This window comes from Camelus ferus, chromosome 6 (assembly GCF_009834535.1).
Source record: "Camelus ferus isolate YT-003-E chromosome 6, BCGSAC_Cfer_1.0, whole genome shotgun sequence".
NCBI classification, from domain to species: Eukaryota; Metazoa; Chordata; class Mammalia; order Artiodactyla; family Camelidae; genus Camelus; species Camelus ferus.
In genome coordinates this window covers 92143150-92165622 of record NC_045701.1, presented here as the reverse complement: position 1 = coordinate 92165622, position 22473 = coordinate 92143150, and the positions used below count along the sequence as shown (strand labels likewise).

Here is a 22473-nt window from a genome sequence, read left to right as displayed (position 1 = left end):
TTTCCATTTTAAATCCATGATCACCAACCTCAAAGAAGCTTTAGGGCTGCCTGGTAATTCTACTGCATTTCTCCATTCCATTCACTCTGCTAGCCCATTAGCTACTGTAACCTTCTCAGATCTCTGGTATCTCCTATCTCCTCGATAATCACACTCTTAGTTGATAATCTCCCTTTCCATTTTACTGAAAAAAGAGCTGCAATAAGAAAACTTCTCAAGCTCCCACCACCACACAGAACCACTCACCTACAGAGTACTGGCATAGTACCTGGTACTCTACTTTCCTCCTGTTTCTAAGTAAGAACCATCCAAGTTATCCAAGGCCAATTCTTCTACCATCCACTCTCACCCCTCCAATATCTCTCACAAGCACCACTTTTACTGCCTGTTAAATTACTGCCATTAGCAGACAAACATGTTGGTATTCTGCCCACCTTTAAAAAAATATCTTGGCCTGACATCTCTCTGTAGCCACCATCTCATTTATTTGTGCCTTGAAAGAGCTTTCTTGCTGTCTCTAATCTCCATCCCCCTATTCTCTCTTAAACTAAAACATTACATCATATGCATGGGTACTGCAAGATAGCTGAAAGATATATTGGAACACCTGGGACAACTAGCAGAAAATACACAGAACCATAAGACAGTTTAAAAATAAAAAACCTGATGGGGGAGGGGACAGCACAGTGGTAGAGTGAGTGCTGTGCATGCACAAGGTTCAATCCCCAGCACCTCCAATCAATCCATCCATCAATCAATAAGCAAGCAAGCAAGCCTTTTTACCCCTATCCCCCCCAAAAAAACCTTGAGGCAACTATTAATTCTAAACACAGTAAAAAATTATGTAATAAAAAAAATTATTGTGGTCCAATACTGAACAATATTTACATAGCTTAATTAAATAAAAACACTTTAACTTTAACCAAATACATTGTTGCAACAGAAAGACTGAGGATAGCACAGCGAAAAAAAATGACAATGAATATATGTATGTTCACGTATAACTGAAAAACTGCTCTACACTGGAATTTGACACATCATTGTAAAATGACTAACTCAATAAAAAGTATTAAAAAGAAAGACTGAGGAAAGGAAAGTAGATATGGAAGTGAGTTATTCAAGAAAGCCATATCCATCTTCCATATGGAGAAAGTCAGTGATGTCTACAATAATAAATCTGGAAATAACCAAGAGTATCAGAAGAAAGATCCTGAAAAATTTGAAAGTAGGAGCCTTTGAGTAATGTTACTGAGTGATAAGGATGAGTGGGAAGAGTCCAGTTTCAGTTAGGAACTTCTTAGTATTATTTGACTTTTTAACCTACATACATGCATCACTTTTGAAAAAATAATTTTTTAAGATAATAAAAAACAGCCTCAATTAAGTACCAAATGACAGATACAAGTAAATTCTCCAATGATTCATGTAAGGGGAGAGATCTCTGGGAGGCTATAAAAATAAGTGGGGGGTAAAAATGAACTTGAAATAAAACCTTGACTTGAAAGAAAACTAATACTAAAACGGACAATATTTCAAAGACCAAAATAATCTTCAGCTGTGAAAAGCTAGCCAAACACATGACAGCAGATGGAACTAACATCCCCAAATCCCAAAAATGGGACGGCTGCTTCTATGACAATAAGAGTAATAAGTAGCATTTTGACCAAAGATCTAAATCAGATGAATTTTATGACTAGAGCTTGTATTTTTAAACATACGTAAAATAAGGATTTTGGCGTATTTCTGATTGGTTCATGGTCTAAAAATGAAGAATCATCCTAGCAAGAGGGGTCTCACCTACACCAGATGTCTACCACAATCATTCCACTTTAAAGACTTGATTAGAAACTGTTCTCTAGATGTAAGATGTTCTCTTGTTTATAATTCATTACACGAATTTGTTCAGTAGAAATGCCATTCTTCCAATTCATAAATTTTCTTGAGCATCTTTTATGTTCACAATAACCTTGTAACATAAGTGTATGATCCAGATTATCCCCGTTCTCTTCTTTTAGGGAATTCTTTTCACTATATGATTCTACCACATTGCTATTCTGACTCCAAGGATAGCAGTTAAAACTGTCTCTTAACGTAAAATAGAGTAATTGTCTTATACTGACTCAGAATGAATTCAGTCTCCAAATCACCAATAGCACTCAAGAACACTGGGTTTTCTGTAGCAGTCTTAGCTACCTTGACAGGCAAGATACATCACATTCCCACTGAAATGCAAGAGAATGCTGACAGAAATAAAGACTAGCTTTTAGTGGGCTGAGAACAGCACCAAGTGATAAAAGCACAGTAATAAACAGACCAGAGGTTTTAAGTTTCTTTCTGTTAGGAATATTACACTGTAATAAACCTGTAATAAAACCAACCTTATAGAAAAACTTGTTTTTCACCACATGACCCAGCAATCCCACTCCCAGGTTGACTATCCTAGAGAAATTAAAATTTATGTTCATATAAAAACCTGAACAGAAATGTTTATAGCAGTTCCATTGATAAATGCCAAACACTGGAAACAACTCAAATGTCCTTCAGTGGGGGAGTGGGTACAAACTGTGGTCCAGCCACACAATGGAATACCACACAGCAATGAAAAGGAACAGACCATCAACACCATGTTCAACAACTTGGATGAATCTCAAAGGCATTATACTGAGTGAGGCAACTTACTGTATGATCTCATTTACTTGACAGTCTTGAAAGAGACAAAATTATGAGAATGGAGAACAAACATGTGATTGCAGGAGGTTATGTTGCCAGAGAGGAGGGGGCAACCATAAAGGGATCACACAAGGGAGTTTTCTGAAGTAATGGAACTGCTTTGTATCTCGATTATGGTGTTGGTAGTATCGATCTATAAATGCAGTAAAATTCACAGAACTGTAAACCAAAACGAATAACAATGTATAATTTTTAAAGTAACATAAACTTGCTTAATTTTAATGTCCAAAATGAGAGTTCATTCAAACGGTATTCAGATACAAGATGTTGTACAAATGTACAAATGTACAAATATAGCTTTCCCATATATTCACAAATCCCATTCACAATAGCAACAAAAATTATAAAATATCTTGGAACGAATTGAATGAGAATTTTATGAAAAACCCAGATGAAGATTACAAACCTTAAAAACAAAGTTGAGGCACACTTTATATTTCTTGATAGAAAGACTTGGAATCAATAAAATAGCAAATTCCCCCTCATCAGTTTATAAATTCAATTCCCACCAAAATTAATCTAACCAAAATTCCAGTAAGTCTGTTCTTAGAACATGGTAACTTAATTCTAAAATCCATCTGACAGAGTAAATGGCAAGAAGAGATATGAAATTTTTGAAAAATAAAAATAGTCAACAGAGGACTTAATCTACTCCGAAAAATCAACATGTACAATCAAGAGCTGCAGTAATAAAAATACCATGCTATGGGTACAAAACTAAATAAATAAATCAGAAAAACAAAAGGACATATATGGGAATTTAGAAGTCAGGGGGAAAGGACAGATGATATACTGAGTCAAGCAGTAATCCACATGAGAAAAAAAAAGTTAAAGACCTACACACCTCATACTAATACCCCAAAATATACTTCCAAATGAATTAAACATTCAAACGTCAGCCACAGGAGTATTTAAAGAACAGAGTCACTTTTAAAATCTTGGGGCAAAGAAAACCTTCCTCACCAAGACATGAAACCTGAATTAGACATGAAACCCAGACAGACTGATGTCTGAAATACACAAAGGATTTTAAATCACTAAAATTTAAAACAGAAAAGAAAAATCGGTAAAGGATACAAACAGGAAATTTATTTTAAAAAGAAAATAATGAATAACACAAATATGAAAATATCAATCTAAATGGTTATCAAGAAAAAAGCAATCCTTTTTTAAATACCATTTTTTGCCCATCAGATAGATAAAAATCATCTACAGCATTAGCAAGGGTTTAGAAAAATGTTAAGTAAAAACCTTTCTCTCAAGCCAATCAAGCAGTACCTATTACAGTGCCAAATACTGATCCCTGTGACCCAGGACTTCCACTCCTAGGAATTTATCCTACAGAAATGCTCTTAGTAAGAACACACAGAGTTATGTTAAAGAACAATCACTACAGGTGTTTGTAATAGCGAAGCAATCAGAAACCACCCAATGCCCACCAACAGGGGATAAACCATGGCACCAGCACACATTGGAAAATGATGTTCCATCAAACAGAATGTGTGTGATCTAAGATCCAGACATGGTCAAGTACGTTAAGAAAAATTATCATTATGTCCCACAAGGCTCTTTGTTAAAATAAATAAAAAGTTACTGTATATATTAAAAAAAACTGTGGTAATCTACATCAAACTGCTAAAAGTGATCCTCTTTGAGGAGAGAAAAGTTCAAGGAATTTTTACTTCTACCTAATGAATTTCTACAATGTTTATATCTTATGATTCTGGGTAACACCTACAATGGGGGGGGGTAATATTGTTTTGTCCAAAGTTAAAAAAAAATGTTTTAAAATGTAGCTACTATCTAATCAGATTCAAGCATTTCTGGAGAAAGAACCTACTAGATGTCAACATGGCAGGCCACACTCCAGACACACAAGCTCTGTAAAAGGGGAGAGGGGTCTGTCTATCCCACTCCTCTTGTAATCCACCATCTCTTCCTACAGAAAGAAACTGGCCAAGTAAACACCTGAGATTGGTGAAGGAAGCGGGGAGGGTAGAGCTCCGTGGTAGAGTGCATGTTTAGAATGCACGAAGTCGTGGGTTCAATCCCCAGTCCCTTCATTAAACAAACAAACAAACCTAATTAACACCCCCTACCCCCCTAAAAAACAAAACAAAACACCCAAATAAACAAAAACCTTTGATCAAAGGCAGCAAAGAAAGCTCCACCCATTCACTGATTCCAAAAGTAGTCCAGGCATTTCTACAAGGAGTCTTAACCGGGGAACTGCCACTAAAATTGAGATGAAATGTGAAGCGGTACATTTTTAGTTGCAGTCTTTATTTAAGACTCCAGTTAGCACAAAGACTCCCCAACCTTCTTTAGATCCCAGCACACACAGAAGATAAGAATATCTTAGAGAGCAAATTGCAGCAAAGCCAGAGCAGGTCTTGCTCCAGCAGCCCCAGGCATGCTGGGGTGCAGGCATCAATACAACTGCACACCTGTAATACAGTCTTGGCACAGGTATCACGAGGCCCCGATACAGGGGAAGCATCTCTTTAAAAAGCTTCCTTGAAAAGTGTCATTAAATTCACACAACGAATATTTATTAAGTACCTAATAAGTGTCAAACACAGTTAAGTACTGATGTCTACCCAACAGACTAGAGGAGGAAGACAGGTAAATCAGCAATTCCAAAATAACGTAAAACATGCCATCTGAGGGAAGTATCAGGATTTTTAACATGACTCCCATGCCTGGGGAAAGGGAGTCTGTCTATGACTACTTTCCAAAAGAAGTGATTCCTACACAAAAGGCTGAAGTGTACTTCACGTAAAGGTACAAAGATCCAAACGCAAGAAACTATGTCAAAAGAAGCAAAACAGGTTCTTTCTGGACTGCACAAAGTAGAATGTGAGGAGGGAGCTAATTTAGTAGCAATTTTAACGGAAGTGTTTTTAATAAATATGGAATGTGGTTGAGCAGAAAGCCATTATCACAAATATTAGGAAAGCATGTGCATTCCCACACAATAACCTCTCAAACACAAGCTATGAGAAAAATATTTGGGGAGATGAAGAAACCTCTTGAAGATAAATCTATAAAAACAGACAACACTACTGATTTGCAGGTTCCATGAGCTTACAGATGAAGTCCCAAATTTTTACTATGGTGGTAGAATTTACTACTGAAAAAGAACAAAAGTCTACCTCTTTTTAAATGTGAAAGACTATTCAAATTCTCAATATAATCTTCACATTTAAAGAAATGGGATAGCATAAAAACTCCCAGATAATTAATATATGTTTCTTGTTCTTAAAAAAAAAAAAAGTTGAATTAGCTTAGAAATAAGCCCAACTATATATACTTCTCTTCCCCTCTCTCTCTCACATGGAACTAAACAGATCAAGTGTCACAACAGAAATCAAGCATAATTTGTATTTACCTCTCTGCCTGTAAGGATGTGTCTTGCCAATTTCACTTTTGCAAAATTCCCCTTGCCGATTGTTTTCAACAGTCTGTAGTTTCCGATGTGCGGTTGTTCATCTGCACAGGAAGCTATAGAGTTTCTACACCGTGCTCCAGAGCGCCCGGTGCGAGAGGTAACTTCTTGCCGCCCATCTCCATGTGACGTGTGCTACAATATAACATATGACAAAGGTAAGGAAATGAGAGAACCATAGTACCTGACAAGTTTTAAGAGCTTCAAGTTGAAGAACAAAACATCACTGCTTTAATTTTAATCCCAATGCATCTGGCACTTTAAAGGAATCTGCTCACATGATACAAATTTATGAGGAAAACAAGAGAATGCTGAGAAGAGAAATATCAAGTGTTTAAATTCAACTGGGTGTTCAGAAAGAAATGAGGTATTTTCTTTATGTGGCTATAACAAAAAATAAGAGAAACAGAGCTGCCTTACACTTATAAAGAACTTAACTTTTCCATATGCTATTAAATGTACCAGCACACATTATCCTTAACACACTTTGTGAAGTGGGCAGAACAGCTAGTATCACCATTCACCAGATGAGGATACTTTTGTGATTTATTCACGGCCAAATCACTAGTGAGAAATCCAAAGAAATCTGGATTCTTAACTCCTTTCCAAACTATGCTACTAACAATAATCCAAAATAATGTGTACCTCTTAATAAATATTTGTTGAATCAATGAATACAGTACTCAACATGCTCCACAAAGATAAAACAGATCATGCATGACTCTATAACCATACTAAACACAAAGGTTCTAACCATACTAAACACAAAGGTACTAGTCAGGTTAGTCTGATGTGTACAAGTCTGTACGCACAAGCAGCCAGCTGCCTAGCACTTCCTGTTTCCCCACACATGCTCACGGAGGCCGGGTCCCAATGCCTTCCCTTCACGGCAGCTAACTCCTTCCTGCTCAAGGAAGGCCTCTCCCTCTCAGGACGCTCACACAGACACTTTTGACTTCCTTCATTCTTTTCTCTCTTCTAAGGTTTTGTCCAGGAAAATGTCTTTCTTGTGTTCTCTACGTATAGGTCAAAACAAGCCTGATTCTAGGGATAAACATACGAAACTATGCTTTGTAAGACACTCCTATCAAGGAAAAAGGAAAAATAAGTATCTTACAGTGAAAGCTTAAGAATCTGACCATCAACCTCTGAAGCCCTCAAAAGTTGTCCTTTCACAATGAATATATGTATGTTCATGCATAACTGAAAAATCGTGCTCTACACTGGAATTTGACACAACACTGTAAAATGACTATAAGTCAATAAAAAAATGTTCCAAAAAAAAGTTTCCCTTTTCAGAATGTCCATGTTAATCTCCATCTACTTGTTCATATTCCTCTGTATCTCTCTCCCTAGTACCAGGTTTTGTGATAGGTTCTCTTCTGTTTAATTCAGTTATCACATAACACTGCATTGCAAACATTAATTTCTATGTTTCTTACTGTAAATGTATATTTTAGGTAAAACAGGCTTTTACAAACTGGTTACAAATCTAAGCAACTTTGTTCCTATAACAAAAAGGATTCTAGGGGGAGGGATATAGCTCAGTGGTAAGAGTGTGTGCTTAGCACGCACTGAGGTCCTGGGTTCAATCAATCCCCAGTACCTCCATTAAAATAAGTAAATAAATAAACCTAGTTAACCTCCCCTCTCAAACAAAAACAAAACAAACATACAAAATGGATTCTAATTTCCAGATTACAACTTTGGGAAAACAGTATATTTATAAGTGAGAATTTGTTGATCAAAGCAAAAACTAAAACAACTAAGATATGACACTAAGGCCTTACACAAAACAGGTATACTCTGTTGTACCCAAGACGTGCTGTTGTAATGCAAATTCTAACTCCAATTGTCTGTTGTCTTCTGCTCTCCTGGACCCAGAGCAGTGTCCAAAGATGCAGGGCCAGAGGACCAAATAAGCCTGGACATGGAGATCAGTCTTCATGGAGCCAATGACCCCCAGGTAAACTTTGTGTGAAGAAGCTCTTTTTTTATCATGTTAAGCCACTAAGATTGTGGTCAAGTATATTACTACAGCATAACCTAGCCTAACCTAATAGACCCTTAAGCAAATAAATAATCATAATACAAAGCAAAAAGAAAACTGTATTTCCCCATAAGATTATAAACTCATGTAACAGATCAAAATATCTGATGTTTGTTAAATTCCAACAGAGTTAAACTTAGTATATTTCATTTGGTGTTTCCTTACATAAAATCCTTAAATTTTAAAATTTAATGTGTTTAACTTAAAAAATTGTCTCAAAACAGAAGTAAATTAAATTGCCTTATGCTTCTACTTGACCTTGTTTTAATTTTTCCCATGTATCCATCAGTGGCCCTAAAGAAGAAAAGCTTCCCTATTCCTGTATCATAACACTCAATGTCAATACTAAGCATTTTAATAATTTTGGATTCTTGCCAATTATTTCATGCATGAATTTCTTTTCTCCCTAAGGTGACGATAAACAACCTGAGGACCAAAAAAAGTTACATAATTCTTCAGTAGCCACTTTCTGTGGCAGCACTAACAGGTACTCAAAGCTGTTTAATTCTTTTTTTTTTTAATTGAAGTACAGTCAATTACAATGCATCAATTTCTGGTGTACAGCACAATGTCCCAATCTTGCATATACATACATATATTCGTTTTCATATTTTTTTCCAAAGCTGTTTAAATCTTAAAAGATTTTAAGAGTCCTGATCCTTCTTCTTCCCAGGGAATTGAGACGATACCACTTCATCCACCATGAAAACTAGTATATGGGTAGTGCTACTAAAAATTATACAGAATCAAGCCAAAGACAGAAGACAATTAACAACTCATAACTGTTAAAACACATTCATTTTCAAACTAAAACCTCTCGTTAATGCAAAACACTTAAGTTGCCAGGTTATTATTAGGGAATGAAGTAAACACTGTAGGTACCTACTCAATATCCATTCCTTCCTTCCTAATTTCTCAGAGAAGCTAGATGTGTGTTTGGAAAAGCAACATGGCCAGTGAAATTCTTGTTTTCCCAAACTTCGCTGCAGCTGGAGGTAGCATATGGCTTAGTTCTGGTCAGTTCTCATTAGTGAAGTCCATTGGGGGATTCTGGAAAACTTTTGCTTCTCGTAACAGGATATAGATACACTAGTATAGCCCCTTCTCCCGCCTTGAATGCAACCACAATACTTGGAGCTGTGTAAGTGATCATGCACTCACAAGGTCTCAAACATAAAAGATGAAAATACTTTATAAAACCACCAGCTCTAATAATACTGAACTGCTGATCCAAAGCTAGAAGCTGTCTAGATTTCTTTCATTGAGAAAAACAAATCCTTATTTGGTTAAGCCATCATGTTAGGTTTTGTCATTTTCAGACAAAGGACTACTAAACTGTTACAGGGGCCATATCAATATTAATGTAAGAAGCAGTAAGAAAAATGAATGGGGAATGCATTTCATTTTATGTTATACATAACAGTTCTTTTAAAAAGTATCTATATATAAAAGAGCCATAGAATATAAATCATTATATTTGTGATGACACAAATAGGAATATACCTTAGATACACAGACACCAAAAAAATTTGTGTGTGTGGTTTTTTAACATAATAAATATGGTTCCAGGTTTGCCCTTGGATTTATCTGCTAGAATACCAATCTGAAATTTGAGAAGACTACTTATAAAATCAAGTTTAAATGTTTACAACAACTTTATGCTATGTTTAAACCTTTCCTGAACAGAGTTTAGTCCCTTCAATAAAACACAAGACATGTGCCCACACATCCTTTCTAATCCTTAAAATAAACAAGCCACCTCCTTAACACATGGGCAGGTTTTTCAATGTAAAAAAACCTACAAAGCCAGATTGTGACAATAAGAGGCTATCCCCCAAATATTTTTGTACATTAGAGATATTCACAAAATCATAATTCATTCTTCAAAGCAGTTGGGCAGTTATTTCATTCACTGCAGGAAAAAATATCTGATAAGATTGAATAATTTGTGTTTAAAGAAACTCTTAGCAAACTAGGAAGAGTGTAACTTTCTTAACTAGGTAAAAATCATAGACCAAAACCCTTCAGCAAATATTACACTAAAATAGAGACTTTACATTCTTTTAAGGTCAGAAACAAAACAAAGCTGCCTATTGTCACTACCATTATTTATTATTTATCACTATTATCACTACCATAATTTAACATAATACAGGAGGTCATGGTTAATATTTTAAGGAAAAAGGTTATAAGATATGAAAATCAGAAGGAAAGAGAAAAATATCATTATTTGCAGATGATATGATCTACTTACAAACCAAAAGAACTGGAGATACCAGTGTAACTCACGAGAGAGCCTGGCAAGATGCAAGATCAACCTGTAACATTTCTCTATGCCAGAAGTAACCTACCACAAAATTTAACTAAAAGTAACCATTTATAATAGCAATAAAAGCTATAATGTAGGTAGAAAATAACTTAATTGAGAATATATAACAGCTCTCTGGAGAAAGCTTTAAATTTTTAATAAAAGACATAAAAGACACTCTGAATAAATGGGAATTCCACACTCTTGGACAGATTCTACCAAAATTAAGCTACAAGTTCAATGCAATCTCAACACTTTCAGCCAGTAGTTTATGAGTAATTTTAAACTTACCCTAAAGTGTACATGGATGAGTATTTCAGGGCTGCAAGGTCAGCCTTGAAAAAGAACAGTTAAAAAAAACTCAGAAATAAAAAGTGCTCAAGATTAACACCAGTAACAGGACATAGCTATCACTGCATACTCTTAATAGCATGCACTGAGAGGGGCACATCTTTTCTGTGGCATTCTTGCCAAAAATATATAACCTAATCTAATTTTGAGAAAACATCAGACAAAATTAAATTGTGGGATCTCTGATTGGATCCTAGAACAGAAAGAGAACCCCAGAGAAAAACTGGTAAAAATTCAAGTAAGTTCTGCAGTGACTATTAACAGTATCAGACCAATGTTAATGTTCTGGTTTTCATAACTGTTCCACAGTTATCTAAGTGTTAACATTAGGGAAGCTGAGTGAAAAGTATACATGAACACTGTACTAATTATGCAATATCTATTTAACTTTAAAATTATTTCCAAATAAAAAGTTCAATAGATACACATACAGATACATAAATTACGATACACTACAAAGCCACAGGAATTTGAGAAGAAAAGAAAACCTGTGGGGTACTGGCACAACAGAAAAAGATCAATGTGACAAAATACAAAGACATAAATGTATGGGAACGTAAGATACGGTTAAAATGGTCCTATAAACCAGTGGGGAAAGGATGGCCTGTTGAGTGCTAACAGTGGGAAAACTGGTTCACTATGTCAGCCTATAAAGAAAAATAAAACTAGATCTCTGCCTAAATCCCTACATAAAAGGCAGGCTCCCTTTTAATCTAGAGGGATAAAAAATGTACATGTGAAATGTAAAATGACAAAAGGTTAACATACAAAATGTAAGAGAATATCCTTGTGACCCAGGTGTTTTAAGTAAAAGTTCAAAAGCACAAACATAAGGCAAAGTTTATGTTGGTTACACCAAAATTAAGGATTTTTGTCCAATAAGGGCATTACAGAAAGATGATAGAAGACACATGCAATGTCTAAAACCTACATCAGATTAATACCCAGAAAATCAAGGAACACCTAAGAATCAACAAGAAAAAGACAACAACCAAACAGAAAAAGGGACAAAGGAAAAAGGGCAATTTACAGAATGTCCAACAAAGCCAAGGAATATATAGATATACTACAAATCATAAAGAAACACAAGTTAACAATGAGGTATCACATTATAGCCAGTAGGCTGGCAAAAAAGTTAGGAAGCTGGTAATTCCCAATGTCAGTAAGAACCAGGGATACCAAACCCCTATGCACTACTGGTGGAAGTGTGGGCTGATAGAGCCATCCAGAGCAACCTGGAAGTACTGACGTTTCCTGTGCCCCAGCAAGACCACTTCTAGCCACACATCCCCAAGACATTCTTACACAATTCCATTACTCATTGTTGGAGAGAGAGAGAGAGAGAGAGAGAGAGAGAGAGAGAGAGAGAGAGAAGAGAGAGAGAGAGAGAGAGAGAGAGAGAGAGAGAGAGAGAGAGTGTGTGTGTGTGTGTGTGTGTGTGTGGTGGCAGGGAGATGGAGGCAACCTGAACGTCTATCCTGATGAGTAGACAAATAAAATGTGGTAGACTCATACTACAGAGCACTACACAGCAGTTAGAAGCAACAAGTTCAATGCACAGATGAAACATATGTAATATTTACACAAAGTACCAAACATACACTTTTAATGACACATACATTTACACACATGACAACATATTAAAATGTTAGAATGGTAACCTCTTGGAGGAATAAGGGAAATGACACATAGGAATTAACAGGAATAAATAAAGGAAAAGAATGGCCTCACAGTGATCACAGATAACGTGACTTTTTGGACGTGAGTTTATAAAAATGTTTCCAAGAATATGAGTAATAGGAAAGGGGAACTATTACCGTTCATATCCATAAATTCCACCAAATTGATTTCACTAGTAATAAAATACTTATTATTGGTAGAGCAGGTGAACCATCATAATAATGAAATACACTGAAAAATAATTTACCTTCTAATCCTCAGAAGAACTACAGACACAAATAAATTGTGGCTAAAGAAAACTGACTCAGAAGCTTCTGACCAGTTAACTATATGCTAAGCACTTATTAAGTAGAAGGCACTACAAGAAGATAAAAGAAATAGAAAACCATAGTGTCAAACTTTTAAGGCACTCGTAATCTAGCTGGGGAGCTAACATGGGAAACAGTAACTGAAACAAGGGGCAATCCCTGCCCCATGAGAAAAGTCAGAAAGTGAATACTCCCAGAGCCATCCAACAGCTATAACATGAGATATACATGTAATTTTCAATCTTATAGTAGCAACATTTAAAAAAAATACGTTAAATTAATTTTAATGTTTTATTTACCCTAATATACTCCCAAATGTTCAGCACATAATATAAAAAGATCAAGATTTTACATTCCTTTTTTCATGCTGTCTTTGAAATATGGTATATATTTTATACTTACAGAACATCTTAATTCAGACCAGCCACATTTCAAGTGCTCAGTAGCCACATGTGGCTGGTAGCTACTGTGCTGGACAACGCAGCTCTAAGCACTCAGAGGATATGATCACATTTGAGAGAGATGAAGGAAAAAAGGTATCCTGGAGATGAAGGGATGGAGTCTCTGAAGGACAAGCAGTAGAGTTCCAATGGGAGATGAAGGTCATTTCAAACCAGGTACTAGCACACGGTAAGGTAAAAAAGCTTGGGGGACCCGGGCGAGGATTGGGAGCTGGGTGGTGACTTCCCTTAACCTGCAGGTCTAGCCATTTTCATTTCTCACAACTCTTTCATGCGCCATTAACACTGGGGAAAAAAAATGGCTTTAGTTCCTTGACATCTTGACTGCTGGCAATTTCTTGTTTTTATGTTTTTGATTAGGCTGTCAGTTCTGCTTTGTACCTCCTTCCTTAGCTGAGTGAGTCAATTCCTGCACTAAAGTATCTACCAATGAGCTCTCTTAGTGCAAAAACTTTCTCATCTGTTATTTTCAGCACACAGGACCTGGCAACCAGCAGGTATGAAACTGCTAGGTGAATAAATAGCCAAGGGGAATAGTCTGGCTTAAGTGTTACATTTATATAGGTGAATTGTTAGAAATAACAAAGCTAGAAAGGTGGGTCAAGAACTTTGAATACTACATTAAAGACTTTAGATTATCCAGTTTTTGAATAACACTACAAAAGCTACCTCGAGAGGGACTTAACATTTAAAGAACCCCCATCATGTGGAGTAGAGTGGGCCTAACACTTCACAGGTGTTAGTTTCTTCAGTCACAACAACCCTGAATAGATGGTGTTATTCCCTTTTGCTAAATAAAAAAGATGTATGGTGACTATAGTTAGTAATATTGTATTGTGTATTTGAAAGTTGCTAAGAGGATAGATTTCTAAATTCTCATAACCAAAAAAATCTATAACTATATGTGGTGATGGACATCAACCATTAACTACTTACGGTGATCATTTCACAATATATACAAATACCAAATCATTATGTTATACCCCTGAAATTAATATAATGTCAATTATTATCAATTAAAGTTTTTAGTTAAATTTTTAGGCATTCTGTGAGAACTCTTCCACGTGTTGATGTATTTTTGATGTATCTGTAGGTGAGGAGGAGCTCTGCATCCTTCTATTCCGCCATTTTAAAGCCCCTCTCCTAAATTAAATGTTTAAAAATGAGGCTCAGACAAGTAATTAACTTGCCCATGGTTATTTATATTTGAAGACTGGTTAGAATGCAAGCCTGTAATTCCAGATCCCAACTTCTCTTTTTATGTTTTGTTATTGCACCACATCTCGCCACCCTACCTCAGATGTGTCTGAATCTCTCCTTAACCACAGTCTTAGGCTCCCATCTTTACTCTCACTTCCAAGCCCAGACTCTGCATAGACTTTTCAAGCCTCCCTTTACATGAGGTTTTAAAAAAGATGATGATTTCATTGGAACGAATCAGAGGGGAAGAGGCTGAAAACTCAGGACATGAGATGAAAAAGACGAAGACAGAGATGAGAGATGGAAAGACCAGTAAACTAGACATTAATGACAGCTACCATTTATCTATTACTATGTGTCAGGCACCATTCTAAAATGCTTTACCCATATTGTCTCATCTAATCACTAATTCTACTGATATTTATTTACTGATCACTTGTAATAAATGACTACCATGTTCTAGGTATCTGAAATAGTATCAGTAAACAAAACCAATATTCCTGCTCTCATAGAGCTTTCAGTACACCAGAGAAAAATGACAAAACAGAGTAAACACAAATATGTAAATTATATATAAAAAAAAGCTAGATCAGGATTAGGGAGGTGGGGAGGGCCACAGATGGTCAAAGTAAGCCTCACTGAGGTGATGCGTGAAAAGAGGAGGAGGTGAGAAAGTTAGCCGTGTGGATATCTGGAAGAAAGTGTTCACACAACGAGAAGAGCCAACATCAAGGCACTGAGGCTGGATTATCCCTGGTGTGTTCAAAGAACAGCAAGAAGACACCAGGGTCTGTTACTGCAGGGAGTGAGGAGAGGCAGAAGATGAGAACAAAGAGGGAAGGGAGGGCAGAGCGTGCAAGGCTTTTAACTGCCCTATGAAGTCGTTACTATTACCAATCCCATTTTACAGATGAGGTAACTGGGGAATAAAGAAGTTAAATAACTTGTCCAAGATCAACAGTAAAATGTTAGGTCAGATTATAAACCCAAAGAGTTACTACTACAGTGATTTGAAAAACATGACCCCAAAGACTTTGACACACCTCCCATTACAAGATAAGGTCCATGTCCCTTATGCTTGAATCTGGGAGCCTATGACTGCTTTAACCAAGAGAAAATGGCAGAAGTAATACTATATGACTTCTGAGGCTAGGTCATAAAAGGCAGGCAGCTTTCATCTTGTTTGCTGAAACAATGAGCCACCTAGGAAGAAGTCCGATCACACTGAGGTCTCCATGCTAGAGAGGCCGCTCTGGCCAAGAGTCCCAGCCAAGGCCAGCCTTTTAACAATACCTACCAAGGTGCCAGATACGTAAGTGAAGAAACAGTCTAGGATGTGGATCTTCCAGCCCAGCTGTTCAAATCCCCATAGTTTCTCATGATTCCCCCAAACTATGTCCCAGACATAATGCAGCAGGAGATAAGCCATTCCCGACTGAACTCCTCACACAAAATCTGTGAGTATAATGAAATGGTTCTTGTTTTACACTACTAAGTTGTAGAGTGGTTAGTTCTACAGCAATGAACAGGACAACTAGGAAATAAATGTTAAGAATCCAAGTTAACAGAAATGTGGGAAAAATTAGACTACATTACCATGGTATGTGGAAGATTCTTTATCATTGAATGTCTTTAATGTCTAGAAGGCAACCTTCTTTTTCAGTCCATTCCACTAGTAAAGCTACTACATGCATGAGTCCCAAGGCAGGCTGAGGATAGGCAAGGGCTATGCAAGGGAAGGAAGACAAGGAAAGAGGTGGAAGACAGTATGTGAACAGAATGCCATCAAAAACACCTCAAATGCCTTCAACAACAACTGCTTGCCCAGTTTAAATTATTCTTCTGGATAAAGAATGCTAAGTCTAAGAGCAGAAGGCTAAGGTAGGAAATGGTACTAGTCTACTCCTCTCCAGGATTCTCATTCTAATCTGCTACTGTAGTCAATGAAGTCATAAAGATACTGACTACAAAAAGAATGCGGTTATATAACATTCTGGAAGGAAAACCTCTGAGTTCAGCTTACTCAAAACTTCATCACCCTCCCAGTACAGATTTTCACATAAAATGCCCATGATACAACCCCCACAATATTTTTAACCTCGACCCAAAAGCAACTGCCTAACTATAGCAAGAAATACAAATAAAACACCTCAATCTCTGTTCAAGCTTCAACTCTGAACACCAAGATCCCAGGTAACCCACAGAAACAATGCCTGATCTAGTCTACATGAGACTGTATAAGACTAACTATGGCCGAATAGCTCAGGTGGCTGAAGGGCAGGGCTAAAGAACTCTAGCTTGAAGAAAAAGTTGGACTCCCCCCAAAAATGTCCTTTTCTTCCAGTGCCAACTTCTGCCCTCTCAATTACTGTACACACAGGTGCATCTAGGTCAGCACAAACCCCTTATTACTACTTGCAAACCAACTCCAAGCACATTCTTTAAATTCCTGTGTAAGACAACATTAAAGCTGGCAGATTCCCAGGGAAGAGATTTCTTTTCTCCACATTTATTTCAAAAGTTTAAAATGGATGTGAGGCAATAAATAAATAAAAATAAAACAAAATGGATGTGAGACAAGTGAATTTCTGCATTAGTCCTCCCAATGGTGATCGGAAAGGGGCGGCACTCCCTCTTACAACAGTTTGGAAACAAATTTGGCTATATCTTAGAATCCAGAATAATCCTCTTTGAAATGAAAGATAACAGGTGCTATTAACTCATATTAAACTGTGTATAAGTATTACAATATAAATAATCATGCACTACACAATCAAAACGACCAATATTCTACTCATTACAAATTTCCACCTTCACTTAATTTACATAAAAAAGAAACAAAAACTCTCAAATTGAATAAGATCTTTCCCCAAACACTTTGACCCAATAAAAAATATTAATTCTTCAGAGATCAACTTTTTTTAAAAGACCCAAATAGCTTGATTCAATAGATAGCTGTGGCTGGAAGTTAAGCAGATTAAATGAAACCATATTACATATTTTAAATGAAATATTATATAAAGTACTTGGTACTGGTGCCTGATATATAGCAAGTGATCAACAAATGGCAACTATTTTTATTATCCAGAAGCATACTTTCCCACAAAGAACCAACTTAAAAAAACTCAAGGAACCTGAAAACGAAACTACTGAAAATCTCTCTTCTTTAGTCATAATACAATCTAAAGGAATATAGTTTAGTTGGCAAGCCTTCACTAAACACTAAGACAGCAATTCATAAAGTGTGGCCCCTGGACCTGTAGCATCAACATTACCTGGGAACTTGTTAGAAATGAAAACTCTAGGGCCCCAAAAGTAGAATCAAGGTTTGGGGTCGGGGCCCAGCAATCAGCGCTTTCCTAAGCCCTCCAGGTGATTCTGGTGTTCACTACAGTTTGAGTTTACAGACCAGTTTCACAAAGCTCAGAGTGCTGAGTTCTGCAGGGACTGGGAAGTGCTAAGGAGCAGGAGCAGTATGGTTCCTAGCACAGTGTCATACACATAGTAGGCACTCAAATTTGACCATGTTAATAGCCTCACATAACCAACAGCTGGCTAGACTACACCACCAACAGTTTATATACTTCACAGAGATAAGAAATTCCAATAACTGTCTACATTAACTAACAGTAAGTAAGTACACAGTGTGCACACACTCTAGGAGCTGTTAAATTGGCAAACTCCTGAGGTGTCTGGTACTTAGGCAAATAATCCAGGCTTACTTACAAAGTGTCATACGCTTTGAAATATAAGCGAAAAATACTTTTCTAGTTTCACCAGTATACAAAAAGGATTTGATTTGTCCATGACTTCTATACAACTCAACTGTAGAACATAAACTAAAATGCAAGCTTTTTTGTCGCCTTTAAAAAAGTATCTTGCTCCACATATTAGCCAACTATAATACATGGACTCAAGATGGATTCTAATTTGAACAAAGCATTAAAAAAGTAGACAACTGAGGAAACTTAAGCACTGATATTATATTTTACATTAAAAAATTATGATAAAGGGGTTATTACATTTTTAAAGAGGCTTTATCTCTTCTAAAAGCTTTGGAGATGAAATGATACCAAGTATTGAACTTGCTTCTTGGGGAAGAGAACACATGAAATAAGACTGGTCATTGAACTATATACCAGGGTTTCCCAACCCTGGCACTACTGACACTGTGGGCCAAATATTTCTTTGTTGGGGGGACAGGGAGCACTGTCCCATGTATTGTAAAATATTTAGCTGCATTCCCGCTCAGTAGCAACTCTTCAGTAGTGACAACCAAAAATGTCTTGACACTGTCCAGTGTCCACTGGAGGGGGGTGTGTGGGAGAAATCCCCAGTTGAGAATCACTGATAAATACTTATTAAATCCTCTCTAAATATTTGTTTGAAATTTTCCATAACAAAACATTTTTTTAAATTCTTATTTTAATTATACTCTGTGTATTGGTACAACCACATTTCCCTAGTTGAATAATTAGTACATAAGCTTTTGAGAAAGCCTGATACACAAAAAAGCAGAGAGGACTAAGCTGGACATCTGAGGCCCAGTAGAGACTCTGTCACCTTTTTAAGCCTCAACATTCTCATTAGGTCAGATTGTCTGGCTCGTCCTTTTGAGTTTTAAAATGATTTGGTAACATCTTATGTTTTATATGCCTATCCGCTAAAAGTGGATATTCACATTTAGAAGTCAGACAAATGAAAATAAAGTAGTTAACTAGGATAAAGATAATATTCTTCTTGCAAATTATCTACCCTTTATTAATCTTGATCTGTAAGCAACATTGTTATCACAATTATATATAATTACTTAAAATTTAAATAAGATTCCTAGGGTAAGCAAAATGGAAAGTCTTTTCACAAAATATAAAGACAAAGCTGTTAGTCATAACAGCCAAAATGTCCATCAATTGGTGAAGCGATTAAAAAACCTGTGGTATATCCAAACAATGAACTACTTACAATATAATGTTATATTATAATAATATCATATACATCAATAAAAGGAATGAACTACTGATACACAAAAATGACTAAATCTCAAAAGTATTATGCCAAGTAAAAGATGCTGGACACAAGATTATATAATCTTTGACACCATTTAAATAAGGTTCTAGGAAGGGTAAAACTATAGGGGCAGGTAACAGATCAGTGGTTGCCAGGGACTGGGGGAAGGGAGTGGAGACTGACTTTAAAGGGCCACCAGGGATCTTTTGGGGCAATGGAAGTGTTCTCTCACTTAACTGTGATGATGGTTACATGACTATAAATTTGTCGAAACTCATCAAACTATACACTTAAACAGAGTGAACGTTCTATCTCAATAAACCTGAAGTTAGCAAAAGAGCTGCCCAATGGACTGCGAACTCCCATTCATTCTTGTACCCTCATCACTCAATTGGCAAAAAGTCTAATACTTAGCAGTTCAGTAATGGTAGATAAATGATACGGTATATGCCAGACATGTAAACCCTGACACAAGGGCGCCACATTGTGAAAGACACAAAACTACTTCCAGAACACATCAATTACCACAGTTACACAAGAACAGGGCACAGTGATTAATGCAACGATGTGCTACAAATCTCTATTTTAACACTGTCAAAACCTCAATTTTATTTTATTCATTCCTTTAATTTATTTTATTTATTTTATTTTGGAGGGGAGGAGAGGTAATTAGGTTTACTTATTTATTTTTTAAGGAGGTACTGGGGATTGAATCCAGGACCTCATGCATGCTAAGCATGTGCTCTACCATTTGAGCTATACCTTCCTCCCCCAAAACTCAGTTTTAAATACATTCCATGAGAATAAAAGCACACTCCATATCCTACACTATTTATAAAGTTAGTAATTCCTAATGACACACAAAAAGATTACAACATGATTCAACAGAGAACAAGGTAAAGACCCATTTGGCGTACATCATTATAACAAACTTGATCGGTTTTGGCTTCAGTTTATTTAAAAAGTATGGAGCTACTGCTCTGGCTCAATGTAAGATTTTGCTTCTTAGAGTGAAAGTCAATGAAGCAAAGCTAATCAACTCATTTTTTTTGCTTGCTCCACCCTACAAGGTAGTCAAAGAACAGGAAAATTATGAAGTCAGAAATAGGTTCTTCAAAGGGTCTACAAGAAAATGAGTTCCCAGACTCACCTAGTCTAGACTTTCTATTACTTTTCATGTAATTTCATCTAATCCATCTCCTATTAAGGAATGTACACCACTGTACAACTTATTTACCAGGTTAAAGGGCATTAAACACCACACAGTAATATACTACAGGGATGCTTTAGACCAAGGTTTCCACAAAAGATTAAATCACTTGATACTTATCCAGCAACCAAGTGGCATTTTGAAGATTAAAATGAAGGCATTTGATATCTCTAAGCCACAATGTCTCAGGACATTATTGAAAGCATGAAAACAGGCAGAGCAACGAAGCTTTTCCTGAGTGATAGCATTTTCTTGCCAGGTATTACCTCATAACACTTATAATAAAAGACCAATGAAGTCTCTTTACAAGTTATTTTCTAGATGTTTTTGTTTTTAACAGAAGGTAACTCACAGCTAGATTGAAATAGTTCTGAACCCAGTGCTAGAAAAGAGTTCAGAAAGCACTTGGACAGAGTGAACATTTCTCCAGTGGAATTTCTACCGTAAGTTGTCATTCCCTAAAAATGGTGATCCTGGCCTTTTTAAAAGGTTCACTTGAACAAAATCAAAGCTTCCTTTTACAAAATCATAGAATGAGTGCTAAGAGGGACCTAAGAGCTCATCTGAGCCAACCTCTTTTTAGGAAGGAGGAAAGCTAAGCCCAGAGTGGGTGGCCCTGGGCTAGGCAGTGAGTGACACGGCAGCTTCACTATGCATCTTCCTTTCAAACATGCTTAACCAACTCCTTTAAAACAGATTCGTAAGGAAACGAAGTTACTCCTTAATTAAGTGTAAGTTCTCTCAAAGAACTTCTGAACAGGTTTGGAGTTCCTCCCAAGGGGGCCGAAGAGATTCCTCGGTGGGCACTTAGTTTTAGTGGCTGTCACTAAACTTCGCTCCAGGCAATTTAAAGAACGAGGCACAAAGGACAGTCCACTTGATTCAATTACTTTTACTCAACACCACGAACATGTTTTTAGCCTGGCAGCCTCTCATGAGCTGCCTGCCTAATTTACTAAGAGAGTTTAAAAGAGCCCTCAACACTGCAGAGATCAAGACACACTGGGATACTCCACTACGAGGCAACCTAGCCTCTCAAGACACTGGCTGGCAACGCTGCAAGCTCCGGGCTTCCCTGACAAACCGGACTCCAGCGTAATCACGGGCGCACGCACTTCCCCGGCCCGCAAGCGAGCGGCAGGAGGGCCGCCTCCCCAGGAAGCGTCCGCCCTGGCGGAGTCCCGGCGCCCACGGCTGCCCACTACGCCCAGAGCGCCCCGGGCTGGGAGACCCCCGGCTGCAAGGGCTGCCGTCGTGCTCCCGGAGGCCGCGGGAGGAGACGCGGCGGGAGGAGACCCGACGCGGGGAAACCGCCCAGGTTACTCACGTTCTCAGTGTCTCGTTCATTCACCGTTGGCAACGGGGTCCTAGTGGACATTTTACTTCACTTCGCTTCTGCACGACGCGAGGGTGAAACAAAACAGCGCGGCCCTCGGGGGCCGGCGACGGCGGCGTCGAGCGCCCGGCGGTTCTGGAGCGGCGCTGCGATAGGGCGGCTCCCCTCCCCCACGGCCGTCTAGATCCCGGGCCGGGCCCGGGCCGTCCCCCGGCGGGTCGCGGGGCTCATGCTTCCCCGGCCCCGGCGGCCGCGCCGAGGAGCCCCGCGGGTGGCAATGTCGGGGCCGGGCCGACGGCAGCAGCGGCGGCGGCGGGCTGTGGGTCGGCCCGCAGGCGTCCCCGCGCCTCAGGGCGCCCCGCGGGCCGGGACCCCCTCGCCTCC

The 22473-nt window shown here is 37.8% G+C and overlaps 1 protein-coding gene across 16 annotated transcripts in view; it reads right to left on the bottom strand.

Moving 5' to 3' along the window:
* The window catches only part of MARK3 (microtubule affinity regulating kinase 3), a 92384-nt gene extending 70165 nt beyond the window's left edge, over positions 1-22219 (bottom strand). For 14 of the 16 annotated variants that reach the window (XM_032482741.1, XM_032482744.1, XM_032482742.1 and 11 more), the window contains exons 1-2: positions 22081-22219; positions 6122-6313 (exon numbers count right to left, since the gene is read on the bottom strand). In XM_032482741.1, the coding sequence (XP_032338632.1) occupies positions 6122-6313; positions 22081-22131 (243 nt within the window). In that variant the 5' untranslated portion in view covers positions 22132-22219. The remainder of the gene's footprint in view (positions 1-6121; positions 6314-22080) is intronic. The other 2 variants (XM_032482751.1, XM_032482752.1) reach the window with 1 other exon arrangement.
* Between the last annotated feature and the right edge of the window lie 254 nt (positions 22220-22473).